The 14,659-nt window shown below is 41.8% G+C and overlaps 1 protein-coding gene across 1 annotated transcript in view; it reads right to left on the bottom strand.

Annotated features, from left to right (window-relative positions):
- The window catches only part of LOC120993804, a 76,671-nt gene that overhangs the window by 53,267 nt on the left and 8,745 nt on the right, over positions 1-14,659 (bottom strand). Inside the window, exon 2 of the mRNA XM_040422270.1 lies at positions 18-136. Within this exon, the coding sequence (XP_040278204.1) occupies positions 18-134 (117 nt within the window). The 5' untranslated portion in view covers positions 135-136. The remainder of the gene's footprint in view (positions 1-17; positions 137-14,659) is intronic.

The following is a 14,659-nucleotide window of genomic DNA, read 5'->3' as shown; positions in this document are numbered from 1 at the left end:
AGGTGCATGTGTCATACCTGATGCCATGGGCTTCCTGGTAGCAATGTATTGTGAATGCAAAAATCCAACCATGGTTCATTAAACCGTAGATATCTGTTAGCAGAAAGGCTATGCTGACCAGAAGTTACTTCCATCTCTAATAAATAAATAAAAATTAATTTAACATTTCATATATTAACAATACAAAATACTGTACAATGATGTGGTTTGAAAGAGCTGAGATTTGTGTCACTGCATAATAATGTGTGTGTATAAAATCATCAAAGCATTTAATTACATCCAATGAATGGTGCCCCCACCTCCTGTTCTGGGAGTTGTTCAAAAGCATGTGTCCTGTATGACATGGCACCACTTAGCCACAAAAAGTTCAAGGCAATATCAACCCAATGAAGCACAAACCAACAAAGGGTACATTCGAAGGCAGTTTCCTATTAATTGTACTACATAACCATATATGATAGCTCTAATGGTTTAGTACAGCTCATGGTTTGTATCATAATGGAAACTCCTAATTAAATGTAACCCTTAAGATAACGGAGGTTTTTTTGCGTTTTCATTTTTCTTCCCTATCTTCCTTGAGCAATAACTTTTTTATTTTTCTGTTCACATAGCTGTATGAGGGCTTACTTTTTGCGGGACAAGTTGTACTTTCTACTGCCACCATTTAATATGGCATACAATGTACTGGCAATCGGGAAAAAAATTCCAAATGGGTTGGAATTGGAAAAAAACAACGCAATTCCTCCACCGTTTTACGGGTTTTGTTTCCACGACGTTCTGTTTGCGGCAAAACTGACCCAAGCCCTTCATTCTCTGGGTTAGTATGATTACAATAATACCACATATGTATAGGTTTTTATGTCTAAATGGTGTAAAAATAAATGTAAACTTTGAAAAAAATTTATTTTAACTTTACCATATTCTGACCCCCATATGGTTTATATATCAGTTATATCTACGGAGCTGTGTGGGGGCAAATTTTTTGCGGGACAATCTGTAGTTTTGTATTGATACCGTTTTCGACTGTGTGTGACTTTTTGATCACATTTTATCAATTACCGGCATCATCATTGGCCACAGAGGATGACAGTAAGAAGGCCGGAAGTGGCTAGTTTGAAACAGCGGAGACCCGCCGGCCATGAAGCCCGCTGCACGCGCGAGCGGGCGTCATGTTTGCACTTCGCTCCAGCGCAGTACATGTACGGTGCTGGTAGCGAAGGGGTTAAAGGGGCTCCCTGGATTTTCACATTGATGACCTATCCTTAGGATAGGTCATTAATGAGAGATTGACGGAGGTCGGACTCCCGGAACCAATGCCTATAAGCTGTTTGAGGAAGGTGCTGCACTTACCAGAACTCCAGTCAGCGCTGCAGCCTCCTCACAGCTCACCAGGCACAGTGCCATACACTGTATAGTGGTTGTACTTGGTATTGCAGCTGACCCCTATTCACTTGAAGGACTGAGCTGCGCCTAAGCCAGGGGTCCTCAAACTTTTTAAACCGGGGGCCACTTCACTGTCTCTCAGACCATTGGAGGGCCGGACTATATTTTTTAAAGGGGTATTCCCATCTTGGACAATAGGGGAATATCGTTAGGTGCAGGTCCCACTGCTGGGACCCGCACCTATATAGAGAACGGAGTCCCGAAAGTGAATGGGAGTGTACTGCGCATGCTCCCATTCATTTCTATGAGGCTGGCGGAAATAGCCGAGCCAGCGCTCGGCTATTTTCGGCAGCCCCATGGAAATGAATGGACGGCGGCTGCTTATGCGCAGTGCGCCCTCCTTCACTTTCGGGGCTCTGTTCTCTATATCAGTGCGGGTCCCAGCGGTGGGACCTACACCTATAGGACAATGGGGGCAGTGTGGACAGTTACCTCTTGCAGGCTTTTCTATGCAGACCAGCTCAGTCCCTGATGGGGTTCTGTTATATCTCCCTATATAACGGGCCAAATTGATACGTTCTAAATCCGAACACTGAAAAGGAAACTCTTATCTTAGTATTTCTATCAAGGAGACCCCTTTAATCAGTAATCTATTTTACACTTCAGTTGACGTTCTGGTTTGGAATAGCTATATAAGCAGGAAGATCCTTTCCATGGGACAACCATGACACTAAAATAGGATCTTCCTGCTTATATAGCCATTCCAAACCAGAACCCCCACTTACAGGCCTCTGCCCCCCCCACGTGGACACTTACCTCTTGCAGTCTTTTCTATGAAGACAAGATCAGTCCCTGACGGGGTTCTCCCTATATAACGGGCCTAAAAGGAAATGCGTATATAAGTAGGATGCTATTTTATTATCATGGTTGCCCCATGGAAAGAAAACTGGCAGTTGGCTGGATTGGCATGCTCTCAATTGTTTCCCAAAGAGACTTGGATAATGAAATATCAGGCTGCAAGTCTGCATTTCAATAGGTCAGATTCTGACCTATTGAAATGCAGACTGGCACCCTGATATTTCATTATCCAAGTGTCACTCTGACTGACCTGTTGACAGGCAGACTGGCATTTTGTTATCCAAGTCTCTTTGAGTATGAAATGAGAGCATGCCAACCCAGCTAACTGCCCGTTTTTTGTTTTTTTTCCCACTGTCACAGTGGCCACCATTTTCATGTCCCCCACAGACAAGTGGCCGCCATTTTCATGTCCCCCGCATCGGCCCCGCCACCCCCCCCCCATTGTAAAAAATGCCCACCACACACTGTCTCCCCATTGTTAATATTAAAATGTTAAGTGCCACACTGACGCACCCACAGTTGTCCAGGCTGTCCCTGAGCCTGAGGCTTCTTCTCTCTGCTCTGGGCGGTGATATGAGAAGCAGACAGTGGGCGGGCAGCGGCGGCGACGCTAACTCGCTCACTGTAGGTCTTGCGCCAGCGTCACCTGCGTCGCCTGAGAGGAGCAGGCGAGTGACGTCAGTTAGCAGTCACGTACCGCCGGAGCAGAGCTGACATCGGAGGGAGGGAGCCAGGGCGCAGGAGGAGGAGAGCAGAGGTGCGCAGGCCCTGAGCATGCTTAAAGGTTAAACAGACCCGGCGGGCCGGATCAGATTCCTCGGCGGGCCGCATGTGGCCCGCGGGCCGTAGTTTGAGGACCCCTGGCCTAAGCTATGGGACCAATAAACGTGACATCACATGGCCTAGGAAGAGGCCTACGTGCTAACAGAGTGCTGTGGCCTCTTCAAGCATGTGATTATCGGGGAAGCTGGCAGTCGGGCCCCCACCAATCTGATATTCATGACCCATCCTTATGATAAGTCATCAATATCAAAATCCCAGAGAACCTCTTTAAACTTTTTTTAACCACTTCCAGACCAAGCCATTTACTCCCCTTTCCTGACCAAGCTTAATTTTGTGAAACTGACGTGTCACTTTATGCAGTAATAATTTTGGAAAGCTTTGACTTATCTGAGCCATTCTGAGACTGTTTTCTCGTAACGCATTGTTCTTCATGTTAGTGGTGAATTTCAGTCGATATGTTTTACCTTTTATTTATTAAAAAAATTCACAGAAAATTTGTAAAAATTCATTATTTTCTAAATTTGACTCTCTCTGCCTTTAAGAGTAGTAGTAGTAGTAGTAGTAGTAGTAGTAGTGATACCTCATAAAATAGTTATTAACATTTACCATATACCGTAACTACTTTATGTTGGCATCATTTTGGTAATGTAATTTTATTTTTTAGGATGTTAGAAGGCTTAGAATTTTTGAAGCAATTTTTTTACATTTTCAAGAAAATTTCCAAAATTAACTTTTTTAATGACTAATTCAGATTAGAAGTCACTTTGTTGGGCTTACATAATAGTAGCAATGCATAAATGACCCCATTATAGAAAGAACACCCCTCAATTTATTCAAAACAGATTTTAGAAATGTTGTTAAAGCTTCGTGTATTCTGCAAGAATTAAAGCAAAATGGAGATTTTCCATTTTTTTCTATTTTTCCCTGTAACACAGCAAGGGTTAACAGCAAAACAATCTTCAATATTGATTACCCTGATTCTGCAGTTTACAGAAACACCCCATAGGTGGTCCATAAATTGCTGTATGGGCACACGACAGGGCTGAGAAGGCAAGGAGTGCCGTATGGTTTTTGGAGGGCAGATTTTGCTGGTATGGTCCTTAGACACAATATTGCATTTACAACCAAAAAATGACCACGTTTTGGAAACAACACCACTCAAGGAATTTAACTGATGCAGTGAGTACTTTGACCCAACAAACGCTTCACAGAATTTATAACACTTGGCTGTGAAAATGAAAAATTACATTTTTGTTTACAAGAAAATGGTGCTTTAGGCCCAAGTTTTCTTTTTCACAAGGGATAAAAGGAGAATATCACCCATAATTTCTTACCCATTTTATGCTGAATACGTAAATTTCTGTTTGGGGATATGCCAGGGCTCAGAAAGGAAAGAGCGGCATCTGGATTTTCTAACATGGTATTTGCTGAAATTAATTTTAAGGGCCATAACTTTTTTGTTATTGAGCTGTGTGGGGGATCATTTTTTGTGGGACAAGCTGTAGTTTTTATTGGCACTATTGGCATACATTTGGCTTTCTGATCGCTATTTATCTGATTTTCTGGGAGGTGAGATAGGCAGAAATTGCAACTCTGTTTATATTTTATGGGCTTAACCATGTGGTATATATGATATGATAACTTTAATCTGCAGGTTGATAAGATTATGGCAATACCAAATTTATATATATTTTTTCATGTTTTACTACTTTTGCATAATAAAATAACTTTTTATTACAAATCTGTTATATTTTGCACCACCATATACTAACATTCATAACATTTTTATTTTTATGCCAATGTAGATGTCTTAGGCCTTGTCTTATGCAGGACAGACTGTACATTTTATTGATACCATTTTGGGGTACATAAGACTTTTTGATCGCTTGGTATTCTGGGGGTCATTTATCAAACTGGTGTAAACTAGAACTGGCTTAGTTGCCAATAGCAACCAATTAGATTCCACTTTTCATTTTGGACAGCTCCTCTGGAAAATGAAAGGATGAATCTGATTGGTTGCTATGGGCAACTAAGCTAGTTCTACTTTACACCAGTTTGATAAATGAGCCCCTCTGTTTTTTGGGAGGCGAAGTGACAAAAAAGCTGTTCTGGAATAGTTTTTTTTTTTTACAGCGTTCACCTAATGGGTTAGTTCATGTAATACTGTTGTAGAGCTGGTTGTTACGGACATGGTGATACCAAATATGTCTATTTTTATTTTTCAGTTTTACTCAATAAGTGCATTTTTGAGAAAAAAAATCATGTTTTTGTGTAGCCATTTTCTTTGAGCCCTATTTTATTTATTTTTTCTGGCAATGGTCTTGTGTGAGGGCTCGTTTTTGCGGAATGAGGTGATGTTTACATTGGTACCATTTTGGGGTATGTAAGACTCTTTGATCATTTGATATAATGTTTATTGTGAGGTGAAATGACAAAAAAATAGATGTTTCGGAATAATTATTATTTATTTTTTTACGGCGTTCACCAGATGGGGTAGATCATGTTCTACTTTTATAGAGCCAGTCGTTACGGATGCGGTAATACCAAATATGTCTACTTTTTTATATTTGTTTTCAATTTTTACAATTTTTAAATTGCCATTTAATAACATGTTCCCTCAGATGCCCTATTACAGAGATATCATCCTCCATTCTAAAAAAAGTTTTCACTATTACAGGAGAAGGGAGACCATTGCTGTAACCACCATTTTAGGACCCCTTAGGAGCCCCACCACCACCCCTGATATATCTCCCATCTCCCTCAATGTGTTCTACTACAAATCCTTATGAAGCAGGAAGTACAGTTCATAATTTGAGCCATATCGCCACTGTGTGGTGACTATACAGAACAGCTCATGGTATTTGTAAAATGTTTATCATCAACTTGTTAAGATTCAGACCTATTCCCCTGGAAACATTGACCCAGATTTCATTATTTTACAATATAATAATATATCATCTCATGCTAATGTCTAAGACCTCATGCAAAAAACTGGATCCACAAAAACTGATACTTTCCGTGTTCATTTCACAGTTTTCTCACTCCCATCAATAGAAATGGCTATTCTCATCCGCAAAAATGAAGAAGAATAGGACCTGCGCTGAGGCCAAAACGAAATGACTGAATCAGCGTGGTATCCATGAAAAAAACGGGCAGTACACTGAAGAAATATAGTCATGTGTCACGAGGCCTAAGGCTAGGTTCACATCTGATAAAGGCTCAGTTCAAAGCCTCTGTCGCAGATTCTGTCAAAAAAAGATGTGCTATTTTTTACAGTAGAATGACGGACACCATGACGCAAACTCGGATGACCCCATTCTAGTCAATGGAGTCTGCTGAGTGCAGATGGTGTCCCGCATGTAACAAAGTCTACAGAACAGTTATTTTTTGTTCCTAAAAAAAAGAAGAGAAAAACAGAAAAATTCGAGCGGATGAGAACCTAGACTAAATGACTTCTAAATTCCAAATGGACCTGTAGAAGGAACAGGATGGTGGATATAATACTGAAGCAAAGGCTGTTCAGGAGGAACAAACTAATAGCCATGCTCACAGTAATGTCATGAAAATAACGTGAATTTCCACCAATCAAAGGCCAGCACTGTTGGACATTCAGTTAAGGCTATATTCGATAGCCAATAAAGTACATTTCTTTCTGATTGTTGTATGTCCACCAATAAGGCAGGAGCTTCATTCAGGGGAGGTATTAGTCATGCTGACTGTGATATCATAAAGTTGACAATTATTTCCACCAATCATAATGCAGCTCTCCCCAGAGGAACTAAATAGAACCACCCATGAGGTAATAATCATGCTGACTGTGATGTCATAGAGCTAAGGTGGATTACCACCAATCAGACAGCAGCACTGGGTGTAAATAGCAGAAGCAGCCTGCTTGCTCATTCTTGGTTATTGCCTTCTGCAGTAGACCAGGTGTCAGCAACCTCTGGAAGTCCAGCTGTTGCAAAACTACAACTCCTAACCTGTTGCTTAAGCCAAGAGTAGATGAGAAGGGTCCCTTTAAAAACCCAGGTCCCCCTGGACACTGGTTTAGAGCAAGAAGATTTGGCTACTGGCCCTTTAGGATACTAGAATTTTGTACATGCTTGAGGAGGTAGATGTCACTCCCCAGGACAAGTTAGGCAGTAGATCGTGACACTGAAGAAAGGGAATGCTTCAGTAGATATGCTTCAGGGCTGATGCTCCAGTGTTCCTGGCTGTAAAGGAGTATGTGACTGCTGAGCTTGTGTTCTCGGCTAGGTTGGAAAGTCTGTATTGGAACATCTACCCCATTATATCCTGTCACTTACTGCTAGAAACCATGCAGATGTGGAGACGGATACAACTCTGCATCTCTAAAAGCATCTCCAAAAGACCCAAAAAATAACCCAATGCCTCCTACATGTACCAAAGAGCTGTAATACTCAATATAACAAGATTACGGATCCTCGTTCACTATGGATGCATCCACTATTATTCATCAAAGCTGGATAAAACCTAGAAAACCATCCCTAGCAACCAGACATTTGGTAGCCGGGTGCATAGACCTGGGTGATGGCAGATCGCTTCTGTGATAGAGAGATAGCACACAGCATTTGCCGTAAAATTACAGAGCCGGGTGTGCATCGGTCTCTGCTGCACAATGCTATATACAGCAAGATGATGGTATACACTTCCCACCAGCATAGGATGTGATAGATGAGTGCACAAGGGAAAGGACTGCTGTGACTAATAGGGAGGTAGGGGGCGCTCTGCTTCGACTACTGCTGAAGTGAGTGCAGAAGGCTGATACTGAAGAAGTGTGAGGAGTCAGGCTGTGACACCTGCAGAGGTAGGAAGGGGGTCCTGCCAGCTCTACTGGGAAATTAAGGAAAACAGGGGAGAGTATGGAAAACATTGCCACTACTATAAAATGTCTGGACACACCTAAAGGTGAGGGGGTACTACTGTGCCAATACTAATCCTGACTACAGGAGTGTGTGGTGGGGCCTTACAGACAATATCACTGGTTGTGGTGTGGACCCAGCTGTACTGTGTTGTTGCTGGCTCCTAGGGTTATCTGTTAACCCCTTCAAGCAACAGCCAGTTTGGACTAAATGCCGAAGCCCCATTTTTCAAATCTCACGTGTCACTTTATGTGGTAATAATTTTGGAACGCTTTTACTTATCCAAGCCATTCTGAGATTGTTTTCTCGTGACACATCATACTTCATGTTAGTGGTGAATTGGAGTTGATACGTTTTACCTTTATGCATAAAAAAAATCCCAAATTTGCTGAATATTTGGAAAAATTTGCTATTTTCAAAATTTGAATTTCTCGGCTTTTAAGACGGAAAGTGATACTTCATAAGATAGTTATTACTTAAAGGGGTTCTGCACTTTGTTTTAACTGATGATCTATCCTCTGGATAGATCATCAGCTTCTGATCGGCGGGGGTCCGACACCCGGGACCCCGGCCGATCAGTTGTTTAAGAAGGCATGACTAGTATCAACTAGCGTGGGCGGGGCTAAGCTCTGTTCACTTGAATGGAGCTTAGCCCCGCCCAGGTCAGTTGATACTAGTCGTGATGTCAGTGGGCCGGCGGTAAACAGTGAGAAGGCCGCGGCGCTGCTGCCTTCTTAAACAGCTGATCGGCGGGGGTCCCGGGTGTCGGACCCCCGCTTATCAGAAGCTGATGATCTATCCAGAGGATAGATCATCAGTTAAAACAAAGTGCAGAACCCCTTTAACATTTCCCATATGTCTACTTTATGTTGGCATCATTTTGTAAATGTAATTTAATTTTTTAGGAAGTTAGAAGGCTTAGAAGTTTAGAAGTAAATTTTTACATTTTTAAGGAAAAAAAAAAACTTTTTGAAGGACCAGTTCAGTTAGGAAGTCACGTTGTGAGGCTTACATAGTGGAAACCCCCCCTTAATGACCGCATTTTAGAAACTATACCCTTAAAGTTATTCAAAACTGATTTTACAAACTTTGTTAACCCTTTAGGTGTTTCACAAGAATTGAAACAGGGGAAATTTTAAAATTTCATTTTTTTTTTTGTGCAGATTGCGCAGAAGGAAAGGAGAGCCATATTGTTAACGGAAGACAGATTTTGCTGGAATGGTTTTCAGGTGTCATGTCACATTTGGAGAGCCCCTGAGGTACCCCTAGAAAGAATAACCACAAAAAGGGACCCCATTTTGGAAACTACACCCATCAATAATAAATCTAGGGGTGAAGTGAATGCTTTGACCCAACAATCATTTAATAAAATTTAGAAACACATGGCTGTGAAAATGAAAAATTAACTTTTATTTCCAATTAAATGTTGCCTTAGCCCCAATTTTTTTATTTTCACAAGGAGTAACAGGAGAAAATGCACCCCACAATTTGTAATGCATTTTTCCCTGAATTTGGCAACACAATACATGTGGTCGTAAACCGCCATTTGGGGACAGTATTCAGAAGGGATCTGGGGATTTTCTAACATGTAATTTGCTGATATTATTTTTAGGGGACATAACATTTTTATTTTTTCACCAATGTAGCTGTGTGGGGGCTTGGTATCATTTTGGGGTATATACGTCTTTTTGATCACTTTTTAAAACATTTTTTGTGGAGGTAATTTAGGTACAAATGGCAACTGCATCGTGTTTTTTATTTTTATTGGGTTCCTCTTGCGGTAAATATGATATAATAATTTTATTCTGTTGGTTGATACGGTTATGGTGATACCAAATTTACAGTGGGATGCGAAATTTTGGGCAACCTTGTTAATTGTCATGATTTTCCTGTATAAATCGTTGGTTGTTACGATAAAAAATGTCAGTTAAATATATCATATAGGAGACACACACAGTGATATTTGAGAAGTGAAATGAAGTTTATTGGATTTACAGAAAGTGTGCTATAATTGTTTAAACAAAATTAGGCAGGTGCATAAATTTGGGCACCACAAAAAAGAAATGAAATCAATATTTAGTAGATCCTCCTTTTGCAGAAATTACAGCCTCTAAACGCTTCCTGTAGGTTCCAATGAGAGTCTGGATTCTGGTTGAAGGTATTTTGGACCATTCCTCTTTACAAAACATCTTTAGTTCATTCAGGTTTGATGGCTTCCGAGCATGGACAGCTCTCTTTAAGTCACACCACAGATTTTCTATTATATTCAGGTCTGGGGACTGAGATGGCCATTCCAGAACGTTGTACTTGTTCCTCTGCATAAATGCCTTAGTGGATTTTGAGCAGTGTTTAGGGTCTTTGTCTTATTGAAAGATCCAGCCCCGGCGCAGCTTCAGCTTTGTCACTGATTCCTGGACATTGGTCTCCAGAATCTGCTGATACTGAGTGGAATCCATGCGTCCCTCAACTTTGACAAGATTCCCAGTCCCTGCGCTGGCCACACAGCCCCACAGCATGATGGAACCACCACCATATTTTACTGTAGGTAGGTGTTTTTCTTGGAGTGCTGTGTTCTTTTTCCCCCATGCATAACGCCCCTTGTTATGGCCAAATAACTCAATTTTAGTTTCATCAGTCCGCAGCACCTTATTCCAATATGAAGCTGGCTTGTCCAAATGTGCTTTAGCCCACCTCAAGCAGCACTTTTTGTGCTGTGGGTGGAGAAAAGGCTTCCTCTGCATCCCTCTCGCATACAGCATCTCCTTGTGTAAAGTGCGCCGAATGGTTGAACGATGCAGAGTGACTCCATCTGCAGCAAGATGATGTTGTAGGTCTTTGGTGCTGGTCTGTGGGTTGACTCTGACTGTTCTCACCATTCGTCGCTTCTGTCTATCCGAGATTTTTCTTGGTCTGCCACTTCGAGCCTTAACTTGAACTGAGCCTGTGATTTTCCATTTTCTCAATATGTTCCTAACTGTGGAAACAGACAGCTGAAATCTCTGAGACAGCTTTCTGTATCCTTCCCCTAAACCATGATGGTGAACAATCTTTGTCTTCAGGTCATTTGAGAGTTGTTTTGAGACCCCCATGTTGCTACTCTTCAGAGAAAATTAAAAGAGGAGGGAAACTTACAATTGACCCCCTTAAATACTCTTTCTCATAATTGGATTCACCTGTGTATGTAGGTCCGGGGTCACTGAGCTTACCAAGCCAATCTGAGTTCCAATAATTAGTTCTAAAGGTTTTGGGATCAATAAAATGACAACAGTGCCCAAATTTATGCACCTGCCTAATTTTGTTTAAACAATTATAGCACACTTTCTGTAAATCCAATAAACTTCATTTCACTTCTCAAATATCACTGTGTGTGTCTCCTATATGACATATTTAACTGACATTTTTTATCGTAACAACCAACGATTTATACAGGAAAATCATGACGATTAACAAGGTTGCCCAAACTTTCGCATCCCACTGTATATAGTTTTTTTTATCCTTTACCACTTTTTCAGCATAAAATATCTTTTGTGTTAAAAAGAAATTATATTTTGCATCGCCATATACTAAAGTCCATAACTTTTTTTTTTCCTATCAATGTAGCTGTGTGGGGGCTTTTTTGTGGGACGGGCTGTAATTTTTATTGGTATCATTCTAGGTTACATATGACTTTTTGATCACTTGTTATTTATTTATTTTTCTTTTTTTTCTTTTATAGATCAGGTAATTACGGACACGGCAATACCAATTATGTGTATTTTTTTTTTTTTTTACACAAATGAACGGATATCAGAAAAGACATTTTATATTTTATTTTTATTTATTTTTTTGTTTTTTACACTTTTTTTTTTTATCAAGACCCATTTGGATCTTGAAAATCCAGTGGACCTGATGGCTATACAGTACATTGCAATAGTCATCTATTGCAATGCAGTGTATTGTCAGTGCTACACTTACACTAAGGGCTCATGAACACGAACGTATTTTCTTTCCGTGTCCGTTCCGTTTTTTTTTGCGGACCATATACGGAACCATTAATTTCAATGGGTCTGCAAAAATGGAAGGTACTCCGTGTGCATTCCGTTTCCGTATGTCCGAATTTCCGTTCCGCAAAAAAATAGAACATGTCCTATTACTATCTGCATTACGGACAAGGATAGTACTGTTCTATTAGGGGCCAGCTGTTCCTTTCCGCAAAACACGGAATGCACATGGACGTCATCCGTATTTTTTGCGGACTGCAAAATACATACGGTCCTGTTGCCATGGCAACCATCGGACCGCTGCCATCGCAGCAGCGGTGACCCAATGGAAGAGAGAGGGAGCTCCCTCTCTCCCAACCCCATGGATGCTGCAGGAGGCTACTGACCACGGCATCTATGGGGTTAAATGGCCGAGATCGGTGCCAGCACCAATTTCGGCCATAGCAGTAATAAGCAGTAGTAAGTTACAGCTGACACTCTCTGCTGATGGCAGCGGCTCCGTTCCTGCCATCACACTGAGACAGGCTGCAGGGGCATCTGGGGGACAATGGGGGCAGTAATGGAATCGGGCATGGCGGCACACAGGGGGGCATGGCTGAAACCAGCATTTTTTTACTAAAGCGCTCCGATTGTCTGCAGAGACTAACCAATCAGAGCGCTTGCCGGCAAGGGACCAATCTGGGAGAGCTGAGACTCCGGGGCTGTGACACTTCATACCAGGGTTTCTCAACTCTGGTCCTCGGGACCCACCTACCGGTCAGGATTTGAGAATATCCCACAAAATAAATACCTGTGGTAAGTCCTAATACATGGACACTAATTATATCACCCCCTCAATACTAAAGAAATCCTGAAAACATTACTTTTAGGTGGGTCCCGAGGACTGGAGTTGTGAAACCCTGCTTTATAGTGTCACAGCCCCGGTAAGCAGTTTGGACCTGACTGTATATCCAAATGCAGTAAATTACTTGTGATTTGGACGTACAGTTTTGTCCAAATGCGCGAAGGGGTTAAAGGGGAATTGTCATCTGAGACAATGGGGGCATATGGCTAGAATATGCCCCCATTGTCTGCCTATATCGAGAACGGAGTGGGCACAGTGGTGGCTGGCGGACTCTGGTCTGGCCACCACCAAGTACTCTCCCCTCATGACCGGCCACCGCTCCCATTCACTTCTATGGGCCCGGTGGAAATAGCCTAGCCAGTGCCAGACCCACAGAAATGAATGGATGGCGGCTGCACATGCGCAGTGCGTCCTCCGTTACCTTCGGGGCTCCGTTTAGGAGATAGGTGCGGGTCCCAGTGGTGGGAACCGCACCTATGACACAATAGCGCATATTCTAGCGATATGTCCCCATGGTCTGAGATGAGAAAACCCCTTTAAGTTTTTCTGACACTTTCCTGGAAAATCTGATATTTGACCTGGCATTGTTTAGAGCTTGTGCCTTATTCTCCAACAGGCCACGTTCCTCAGACAGTGCCCCAGTGATAAATCTTCTGCACTATGAAAAATGCAGGTACTGGGGGGAAAGGCGCAGAAAGAGACACAGGAAGATTACTGCAGCAGCTCTTCCCAGCTAGGCAGCTACACAATGATTGCATGTCAGGCCTAAAAGACAAAGTAAAAAAAGAAGATTTGAAAAATAAGAAAAAATATAAAAATTCTAATCACCCCCTAAAATAAAACTAAATAAACAATTAAAAGATAAACATCATGCCCGTGCTATTAAAATATAAAAATATTTATCCCATACAGTGAATAGCATAACAGAAAAAAATCTACTGGTAAATGGCTAATGGCTAATTCACCATTTTCTCGTAGCTTCACCTCCCCCAAAAAATTGAATAAAAAGTGATCAAAAAGTCATACACACAAAATGGTATGAATAAAAACTACAGGTCAGCCCTCACACAACTCCATAGACGTAACTATAAAAAAAAGCTATGGTGGTCAGAATATGACGATTAACCTCTTAAGGACACATGACGAACCGGTACGGCATGTTGTCCTGATACTTAAGGACACATGACGTACAGGTACGTCATGTGTATTTCCGATCATCGCCGCCCGGCGGGCGGTGATCAGTACCCGGTGCCTGCTCAAATCATTGAGCAGGCACCTTGGCTAAAACCACGGGAGGGGTGACCCCCCAGTGTCGGCGATTGCCGCAAACCGCAGGTCAATTCAGACCTCCGGTTTGCGGCTTTACCTGCGGTTTGCGGCGGCGATCGGCGGTGCCATCGGGTCCCCATGCGGCTGTAGGGGGGACCCGATGGCATGGAAGGCAGCGCGATGCCTAAGGAAGGTGACGAGCCTTTGAGATCCAGCCCCCTGGATCTCACAGGCCGGAAGCTGTATGAGTAATACTCACTGTATTACTCATACAGCCAATGCATTCCAATACAGAAGTATTGGAATGCATTGTAAAGGATTAGACCCCCAAAAGTTCAAGTCCCAAAGTGGGACAGAAAATAGAGTGAAAAAAAAAAGTTTAAAAAATTAAGTCCCCCCCCCAAAAAAATTTAAAGTTTCAAGTAAAAATAAACAAAAACGTCATTTTCCCCAAATAAAGTAAAAAGAAATTGGTAAGAAATAGGGGGAAAAACAAAAGTATACATACTAGGTATAGCCGCGTCCGTATCGTCCGGCTCTATAAACATATCACATGACCTAACCACTCAGATGAACACCATAAAAAAACTAAAAATAAAAACTGTGCTAAATAAACCATTTTTTGTCACCTTAAATCACAAAAAGTACAACAGCAAGCG

This window comes from Bufo bufo, chromosome 3, assembly GCF_905171765.1.
Source record: "Bufo bufo chromosome 3, aBufBuf1.1, whole genome shotgun sequence".
NCBI classification, from domain to species: domain Eukaryota; kingdom Metazoa; phylum Chordata; class Amphibia; order Anura; family Bufonidae; genus Bufo; species Bufo bufo.
Note: the sequence above shows the minus strand (reverse complement) of the source record. Positions and strands in the feature narration are given on the sequence as shown.